Source organism: Vicia villosa, linkage group LG1 (assembly GCF_029867415.1).
Source record: "Vicia villosa cultivar HV-30 ecotype Madison, WI linkage group LG1, Vvil1.0, whole genome shotgun sequence".
Classification (NCBI taxonomy): Eukaryota; Viridiplantae; Streptophyta; class Magnoliopsida; order Fabales; family Fabaceae; genus Vicia; species Vicia villosa.
This window is the reverse complement of record NC_081180.1, coordinates 99,621,761-99,632,332: the sequence shown is the minus strand read 5'-3', so window position 1 is coordinate 99,632,332 and position 10,572 is coordinate 99,621,761. Positions and strand designations below refer to the sequence as shown.

The 10,572-nt window shown below is 33.3% G+C and overlaps 1 protein-coding gene across 2 annotated transcripts; it reads left to right on the top strand.

Moving 5' to 3' along the window:
• The first annotated feature begins 507 nt into the window (after positions 1-507).
• LOC131613380 (NAC domain-containing protein 30) lies at positions 508-3,298 on the top strand. Of its 2 annotated transcripts, none has more exons than XM_058885062.1 (4): positions 508-698; positions 1,572-1,749; positions 1,862-2,137; positions 2,418-3,298. In XM_058885062.1, the coding sequence occupies exons 1-4, from the start codon at positions 678-680 to the stop codon at positions 2,972-2,974; spliced, it is 1,032 nt and encodes a 343-aa protein (XP_058741045.1). In that variant the 5' UTR covers positions 508-677; the 3' UTR covers positions 2,975-3,298. The 2 variants fall into 2 exon arrangements, with proteins under 2 accessions (XP_058741045.1, XP_058741038.1); XM_058885055.1 differs by having other exon boundaries at positions 512-698; positions 1,862-2,133; positions 2,414-3,298.
• The last annotated feature ends 7,274 nt before the right edge of the window (positions 3,299-10,572 follow it).

Here is a 10,572-nt window from a genome sequence, read left to right as displayed (position 1 = left end):
GATTGAGATAATTTGGCAAGAAAGAATTATAAATCAGGTAGTCGAAAGCGATTATAAAGTACTGATAGATATGGTCCACCAAAAAACGAGAAATGACCATTATTTCTCAACGTTAGTCCATAGAATTAGAATAATGGTTCGAAAGAAGTGTGCGAGAAGGAAATTGTTGTGCTGACTAGATGGTGAACCATAGTCTTACTAATTAACAATAACAAATTCACATTAACTCATAATTAAGCTAGTTAAAATAAAGACAAATGCACAGTTAGTAGCAGTGTTTATGCAAAAAAAAGTGTGTATCATGGAATGAAAAATAGAGTAAAAGTGTCATTAGGGTAGAATATAGCGGTGGAAGAGGGGGGTGGCGTGAAAGCTCGGTGTCACGCCGTCCAAACATAAACCTTTTCATCTATCTATCTGCCACCCCACGCGCAATCATCTATATATATGTTTATTCTTTTCTATATCTCTATATATTATTCTTCTGCTTCTTTTATCTGCAACATTCTCTCTCACATTCATTTCCTATTACACATATATATACACACATAACTCTCCTCTCTTTAAACACAAACAAACATTCACCACCTTATTACTTTCATAAACACATCTCTCTCATCTCTCTCTCTCTAACCTCTCTCTCCTCTTCCAGTATCTGTAACATCCTCAACAAGTATATGACATCAACTCAAATTTCTGTGAGTATTCTTATATATGTGTCTAGGAGTGTAACTATATATTTATTCTTCTTCTTCTCATTACTATTTGGCTGGTTTTATTTAAACCTATGTATAGCTTTATTTTTATCACATTTCTTAGTTTTCTGACTAAAAATCATGTCTGAAAGGTTTTAGTTTTCATCATGATCATATCTCCTCAACATCATGAAAATCTTCAAATTATCAATATTTATATCTAGCTAGTGCTAGCTAATATGATTTAGAGAAATATGTAAGATCCATATGAGTATAATGTCCTTGAAAAATTAGTGTGAAAAGCATCTTATGTTGATGATGAGTGGAACTTTATCTAGCATGCTAAATGCTATGCTATATGTGTTGTTGTGTGATCAACGATTATTTTCCATTTTCCACAGGCAGGTCTTTCTCCACCACCAACAAATGTTACTTGAGAGTGCACTGCACTCAAAGATACATTCTAATTGTGACAGCAAAGTCAATTTTTTCGGCCAATACACTTTTTTTCATCTCATGCAACTAAAGGCATAAATAAAAAAGAGCTTTTCTTAGGGCTAATCAATTACTAATAAACCTATACATTTGTTTTATATGTTGTTAATGGTGGGATCCACACATGGTCTGCCAGTTTTAGCCATTGCACATGCTGCACATTTGTTGGGTCCAAAATTAAAGTTGTATCATCATCATCATTATTATAGCTATATATCTCATCAACCCTAGCTATAGGTGTGAGGTATTTGTAATCTATCATTACAAATTCTAATGCTAAAAGGAATTTGAGCCTTGTTTTTATGCATTTTGATGTTATGAAACCAAAATTTGTGTATAAATGGTAAAATTGATCATTTTGTTTTGGTTATTAATTTTCAGGAGAGATCATCATCATCAATGGATATGGAATCAAGTGTTCCTCCAGGATTTAGATTTCATCCAACAGAAGAGGAACTTGTAGGGTATTACCTCAACAGGAAAATCAACTCACTCAAAATTGATCTGGATGTTATTGTTGAGGTTGATCTCTACAAAATTGAACCATGGGACATACAAGGTATATTATTATCATCTCAACCTTATGGAGCATGATGCCATGTTATGTCATTAACTAATTATACAATAAATTATTAATTACTAATGATGTGTTTGTTGAAATATATGTATAGATAAATGCAAGCTAGGGTATGAGCAACAGAATGAGTGGTACTTTTTCAGCCACAAAGATAAGAAGTATCCAACAGGAACAAGAACTAATAGAGCCACTGCAGCTGGATTTTGGAAAGCAACTGGAAGAGATAAAGCTGTAACTTCCAAAAATAGAATCATAGGAATGAGGAAAACACTTGTCTTCTACAAAGGACGTGCCCCCAATGGAAGGAAAACTGATTGGATTATGCATGAATATAGGCATCAAACCTCTGAACATGGCCCTCCACAGGCAAGTGCATTACTTTCTTCTTACTCCTTTTCTTGCAAGTTTATAAAAAAATGGTCTGTTACCGCGAAAACGGCCTCATCAGAAGATGTTTATATATACCGATACTACTATTCAACGTTTTTACTTTTTTTTCAATGAAAAAGAAATTGTAGTTAATTCACACTACGACGACTGTAATCAGAATCGCTACACCTGCACCAGCCGAAATCTATGCGACCCGCGACAATTATTTAAAACCTCACTTTCTTGATAAATAATTTGAACTTGTTAACTATTGCAGGAAGAAGGATGGGTTGTGTGTAGAGCATTTAAAAAGCCAAGTCCAAGTCACAGGCCAGGTTATGAACCATGGTATAGCAATCAACAACAACCACAATATTTCAGAGAAGATCAAATTCAAACCTATGCAACCACAAGACCTTTATCAATCACAGATCTTTTGCATGAAGGTACAAGTTTTAGTAGTCACCCTTTTAGCAATGATCAAAATTTTCTATCAAACCAAAACACTCTTGTTATGGACAAGCAACAACTCATTGAACTTCCACAGTTAGATAGTCCAACAACAATAGAATGTAGCCAACAACAACATCACATAAATGGTCTCATCACAAATGAAGAGTACTGCAGTGAAGATAGAAGCAATGATAATAACAATAATGGACAAGTGATTGATTGGAAAAGTTTGGACAACTTGTTCACTTCACAGTTTACAGATACAGCTAATTACTTTTCACATCAAAATAGCTTGCCATTGATGATATCTCATAGCAATAACCAGAATGAGCTACAATCTCAAAATCAAGTTAATAATATCTTAGGATGCTTTCCTGATTCATAACTTGAGAGTGACATCATATTCATATATTATAGCCAATAAATAAACAAGTATCTTGAGTAAGATGATATGGAATCATTATATCTTAGTTTTCCATTTCATCTTACTATAAGCTAATTTAGAAGTTTCTGATATTATTATATGATTTTTTTTAAGGGATAATGGAGACTTCACTTGAAGAGTGACTTAGCTCCTTTAGAGTTCATAATTTTCTTATATTATTTTTCTCTTTCTTTCTTTTGGGTTACAAATTATAAGTTTAACTTTGTACTGTGTCATTGGCTATGTAACAATCTAAATGTACATTCTCTTTTTTTGCATGCATAGTGTGGCTTTTACTTTGCTTTAAGCTGTTTTACATCATTATATATTGTCTTAATTTTGTGAGAGTTGTCAATGCATACTTACACTTTATGTATCAATTTCCTTTTTTCCTTGTGATTACAAGACAGGAGAAATTGTAACTAATTTTTAATTAACTTTAATAGAAATGCTACCATTATATTAAAGTTCTTTTACTTTATTACTTTTCTTTTTAACAGAAAATATATATCATCTATCACTTTTTAAAGTATTTAATTCTTCTTTCTTTTTCTAATATATATATATATATATATATATATATATATATATATATATATATATATATATATATATATATATAAAAGAAAAAGAAAGAAGAATTAAATACTTAAAAAGTGATAGATGATAGAAGAGGTAATTTGGTTGTCAAAATAATTTATATGTGTGATCAGAGTTTGAACTATGATTGTGATACTCACCTTCGAATATATTTAATTAAATAGTATCGATCACTAGAAAAAAATATTTAAAAGAATACAATAAGCGATACAATCTACCGTCACAAGAAATACCAAGCTTGTACATTTAAAGAACAACGATAAAAATAGACATAAAAACCAAAGAAACAAAAAACACCTCATAAATAGTAACTAACCAGTAATAATTAACCAACACACATCCATTAAAAGAGAAAAATCACCACAATATACACCACAACAATATGAGAGAAAAAGAAAGAAGAATTAAATACTTAAAAAAGTGATCGGTGATACAACATAGTAATTTGATTGTCAAAACAATTTATATGGTGTGATCAGAGTTTGAACTCTGGTCGTCAGACTCCACCTTTGAATATATTTAATTAAATAGTAGTATTGACCACTAAAAAAATACTTAAAAGAATACAACAAGCGATACAACCTATCGTCACAAGAAGTATCAATCTTGTACATCTAAAGAACAACATTAAAAATAGACATAAAAACCAAAGAAACAAAAAAAAAACTCAAAAATAGTAGTGAGTAATAATCAACCAACACCCATCCATTAAAAGAGAAAAATCGCCACAATATACACCACAACAATATGAGAGAAAAAGAAAGAAGAATTAAATGCTTAAAAAGTGATCGATGATTCAACATAGTAGTTTGATTCTCAAAACAATTTATATGGTGTGATCAGAGTTTGAACTCTGGTTGCCACACTCCACCTTCGAATATATTTAATTAAATAGTAGTATTGACCACTAGAAAAAAAATACTTAAAATAATACAACAAGCGATACGACCTACTGTCACAAGAAGTACCAAGCTTTGTACATCTAAAGAACAACAATAAAAATAGACATAAAAATCAAAGAAACAAAAAAACCTCATAAATAGTAATGAGTAATAATCAACCAACACCCATCCATTAAAAGATAAAAATCACCATAATATACACCACAACAATATGAGAGAAAGCATGACTCTCAAACTACTATTGACTCAGATAGTGAATAGGATTTTCAAGTTTAGTAGCGAAAGAATAAGAGGTAGTCGCAGATCTAACAAAATACCATTTCTAAGTAAGTAAAATGTGTTTTTCTTTCACATTCTTCACACTTTTAGTCCTACTTGTTAAAACAACAATATTTTGAGATTTCTAAATTGACCACACCATTGAATTCTAAATCATGGATAAACAACTCATAAAGTGAAATGAGATCCCCTAGTGTTTCGTTATGAAACCAGAATTAGGTGTAGGATGATGACGAGAAATCTTGAGTAGATGGTGATGATCTTTAGTACGACGACGTGGGGTGGACCTGCAACGTTATCACTCTAACACCCGTGTCAGTTCAAGATTCAAGATCAGTGTAGTGAAAAGCAGAGACCATAAAGCATACCTTGCATTTCATGTGAGATGATTTTAAATCTTGGGTCATTTGAAATGAATTGGAATTAATTTGAGCCTTGACTCTTTGGACCTTTGGTCGGTCCATAACAGTTGTCCACAAGGCTTGTCAGACGTGATTGAACTGGGGAAGTCTTTGTGAAATTTTGTTCCTCAGGGGACAGATATCTCACGCGATGTTCTGGCAATTTGTTCGACAAGTTAAACTAGAATCTCCATAATTTACTTGTACAAGATGATGATAATGATGATGATGGACCAGAAAAACAATAAATAATATGATTAATTGGTAGCTCAGTTCGATGCAACCTGCAACCAACTCATGAAAGGAAATTCACTATTAGTGGCCTAGTACAATTAGTCTTACGAGCAATCACAAACCATATGTTATTCAATGTCTATTTCTAACACTACCCAATGATATTCTATTTAGGACTCCCCTTAAATATGAGACACCCTTTAACTTTCTCTTAAACATTAACCCTTAGTGTTTGGACTTCAACCAGTAAACCCTGGTGATCAACTTCAATCAACAAGATGACTGATGTTGAATTTACAACTCAACTAGACAAACCTAAACTATGCCAAGTAACTGAAACATAGTGTGGTGTACATAAAAATAACAAGGACTCTTGTAAATCTAGCACTCTAAGATCTTGAATGTAGATTCTTGAATTCTAAGGCAAGTTTGAGCTTCGTATATAGCATAATGATTATGGGCTTTTCTTCATGAATATTTTATTTAATTTCGTCTAGAAATAATGCAGATTTTGATGGATAATATTTGTTTCATAAATCTCCCCAACAAGATATGATTTGTTTCAATTTAAATTCAAATTTAAATCTCCATACAAATTTGATTTAATTTTCTTCCAGTTGTCAAACAAATCATCTAATAATATTGCTAAACCTATAGCAATAAAATTTGATCCAAAATTTGACTAGATAATCTTCTAAAACGCAACAACATTGACCTGTTGCGCAAGATCTAGATGTCTTAGCAAAATGTTGGGACACCGTGTTTAGCATGTGTCTCTTCCGCACCTTCATAAAGCTTAAGCAAGATAGAATAACCTTGAACTCTTATCTATGTTGTTATTTTTCAAAATGCAGTCAATCCAAAGAGTTAATCCATAAGGAACTTCAATCTCCCCCTCTGGAAATTTGTGGCAAAACAAGTCTTTAAGATATAACACTTATTCATTATATAACAAGTGACAACCAGTTATAGAAATGGGACTATCAGATCATACAATCAGCAGCCGTAATTATCTTTTATATATCAAAGTTAAGAACCAACAACAGTAGCAGAAGTCAGTAGCATTAAGATCAGATACTTACACATAATTGATTTAGTTGCTCCAAACCAAAACATACAATAAAACATTAGATCATTCAAAAACTTAGTCATACATGTACCCAGACAGTCTTTCTCGATGCTCCAACATGGAGTACGTCATTAGTACTTTAGAATCAATACCAAACAAACACTTGTTACTTATTAGTTAGAATTACTAATAGAGATCACGCCAAAAATCACACCACACCATTACTCCCTTTTTTTCCCATAATTTGGCAAAGGGTTAGTTCTTCAAACTAGCAGCTAGAGGTGATTCATGTAGAGGTTAGTATGTTAGAACATACACGACCAGATCTTGAGTAGAATAACTAGATCAACATCAAAAGATGCACAAGCATTATTCAGTTATTTTACATAATTATTAAGAGGCTATGAAGCCTTTACAAAAAAAATCCAACAAACTGAACTAAAAAAAACATCTGTAACCTAGCCTTCAATTTGCATGAAGAAGGTTGTGCGCTCCATCAACTTCAGATCAAGAGCCAATTCAAGGTGTCCTCATATGATTCAGAATCACTTGAAATCTACAAACTTATTCAATAATCCATCCTATGTTGTTCTTGTATTTATCCATTATACCGCAATACAAACAAACGCTTAAGCCTCCCACACGCGAGCATAGAAGCAACGTTTAACTGCTAGAATGTGATCTTAACGTCACTTGTTAAAATCAACCAACACATTGTTCTTTTCTACTAAGAATCGCGTAGTCTTGAGTTACTCATCGCACCAGAGGATACGTAGGAGCAAGATCCAACGTCTCGTCTCGTCAAACACCCTAATAAAAAAACCTTTTTTTAGTCTTTTACTTCTTTGTACAATAACACATAATAAAGGAAATGAATAACATCGTGCTAACACTCTTTTGCAAAACTAACTAAATGGGTCTCGTTAAGTACAACGAATGCGAGAGGTGCTAATACCTTCCCGTATGTGAGAGTGGTCACCAAGTGATCATAAGAGCTTGTTAAAAAGCACAACAAAATAATGGCTTTATCCATATCGTTAACCTTCACACTAAGTTGTGTCAAATCAACGAGCATATTGTTGAAAGAATTGGCATGAGCCTACAAATCGCCTCCTTCTTGCATCTTTAGTATGTAAAGACGCTGCTTCGCGAACAATTTGTTCATGAGCGTCTTGGACATGTACTGATTTTCCAATTTATTCCAAACATCCTTCGGATTTGTGAGGTCCAGGATATAATTCATCACATCATGAAAAACGCAAAGTCTCATTAAACCGGAGGCCTTCTCCTTCATCTCACTTCAGTCAACAATTGCAACGTCTGTCTCATCATGAAGTTTTTTTGGAAATAATTTTTTATATCTCTCAATCACACTGGATTCTACTTCTTCTACACTTTTGCAACACGCACAATGTCGCCAGAGTGTACAGGAATATGTAGGAATTTCATGTGAAAGTTTGTTTTGGAAGGGAGGTCAGGACCAAGGCAGAGACCATGGTAAGGCAGTGGATTCTATAAATAAAAAGAGGTTTAAGTCCAAGGATATAAAAACTACAGAATTTTATGGTTGAAGGAGAATTGGCCACTTGTAGCGGGGAAAATCTGATATCGAAGCCATGAGATTGACTCGAATCAATATTTCGTTTGAAATCGCCACCGCGCTTTATTTTTTCAAAGGAAAAGGGAAAAGAACGAAAAACCCAAAGTTTTGTTTTTAAAACATGAAAGAGATCTCAGGTACGGGTGTTGATTATATGAGGGGAAGGTTTAAAGCACCCCTCATATCTGTGGTACTCCATAGGAACCTTTTTGAAAATTTGTGTCGTGTGTGTGCTAAAAAAGGGTTTGTTTTATTTTTTAAAATAAGCTCGGCAAAGCGTTAAGCTTTGTGCCTACATACCTCCTCGGTGCAATGGAGAAGTCAGAGCTAATGTAGTTCCGCTTAAAGGGAAAAACGTTTTAAAAAAAACGAATAAACACTTTATCGTCGTCAAAGAGAAATACTCAGCCATTGATCTTGAGCATGAGAACAAATGAATTCTTTGCATCGCAAATGAAAGAAGGGCTCCAACTCGGATAAAATCAACGAGTATGCCACTAGCTCTCTCACGCGGAAAAGATCTCATTATATCAATCAATTTCAAAATCATGGGGTATAACCACTCGTTCCGACAATTAACAGTGTGTAAACTTTTTGAAGAAAAAGGCCACTAAGGGCAAAAGATATTTTTTTAAGAAAAAAAAAGGTTTTGAAAAGATTGCAAACATAAGAATATTTTGAAAAAGGGAGAAGATTTTGAAAATTTAAGAATGGGAGGAGATGAAGAGGCTATCCTATTGCGTAAAATAAAAGCTAAGGAAAGAAACGGTCTAACCGAAATAAGAAGCCAACACTTGACATTTTGAGTCAAGGTAGATTTTCCATCCTTTGGATTTATCATTACCAAACCATCACATTACCACTTGGGGATCCAGATGAACTTATTATCTTAACACCACTTTGCATTAAGCACATTAAAATTCTGACAAAAATCGGGCAGAGTAACGGCTGTTTTCGGGTAAAATCCTTATCTCAATGCCTTGGAATTAACCATCAAGGGCTTTCAAGGAAATACCTGCACACATAAACAGACAACAATCCAATGCCAGACAGACAGAACAATCACAGAGTAATAACAGAATGAGAGTCCAGAGGTCCTAAGTCCATAAGTCCGAATCTCCAAAATGCTCGGGATAGTAACCAATAGTCCAAAAGAGAGCCTTAAGAGTTTTTTAGATTTTTGTTGTTTATTAGTGTTTTAGCATAAAAGTAAAGTATGGTCCAAGTGGACAAAGAGAAAATAGCGGAAACATAAACATATGTCCAAATGGACAAAGAGAAAATAGCGGAATATAAACGTCCAAATGGACAAAGGAAAAATAGCGGAATGTAAATATGATGAAATGATAAAATAAAGCGATAAAGCGAGAAATATAAAGAGCAATATAATAAATTGTGGAAATTAAAGTTAGTTGTTAGATGTTAAAGATAACCATCTTGAAACTTGTCAAGTATGTTATCAAAGTTAGTAATGAAGATCGATGGTGAGTGAAGGATGTTCTCGGATTTAAATTCAATGGACATTTATCAGAAGCTTGATAAAATCATAGCGACTACACGATAAACCTCCATAAGTCTTAAATCAACCGCATACAATTCTCTTCCATATTTGATCTTTTTATTCGGGACACGAAATATTGCGCTATGTTAAGCAGATCGCCAAGTGATTTATGTAGAAATCACCCTACAACGAGGCCGGTCAAAACTTTATGTGCTAATGCATGCGAGAGACATGATATCTAGATCATTCTCCGAAAGCAATACCGCACGAAAAGAAAATAGGTAACGATCTAGTCTTTACTAAGAATCCATAAGAATTCTCAAAGTATTAAGACTTTCATCGATCAAAAGAAAAAAAGGAGAAGAAGAATAAAATCATAAAAGATAATCAAACTCACACTATCATTAATATCATTCATCTAATATTATGGATTTGGTCATTTCAAACCTATCAACATCCTAGATACAATGATATTAATGAAGCGGAGGAAGTAGGAATAAAATGCATAAAAGATAATCAACTCACACTATCATTAATATCATTCATCTAATATTATGGATTTGGTCATTTCAAACCTATCAACATCCTAGATCCAATGATATTAATGAAGTGGAGGAAGTAGGAAGCCAAAACAAGCATAAAAAAGGCAAAAAACCACATTCTGCCAGCAGGAAATCGATTTACCTCTGTAGGAAACCGATTTCCTGAGTGCAGAGTTCAAATTTGGCGCAGAAACGTAATGGAAATCGATTTCCCTAAGGAGGAAATCAATTTCCTCTGTGCAGTTTTCAAAAAATCAGCATTAGGAGGCATAAAACTTGACTTAAGCAAACATACAAACACCTTATAATCACATATCAATTGGAGCACGAATTTTCCATCAAATCACCATCAAATAGGACCAATATAGCATCAAAGATGCATCACATACAAGCACAAAAGAATCACATTATGATGGATGAATAAAGATGAG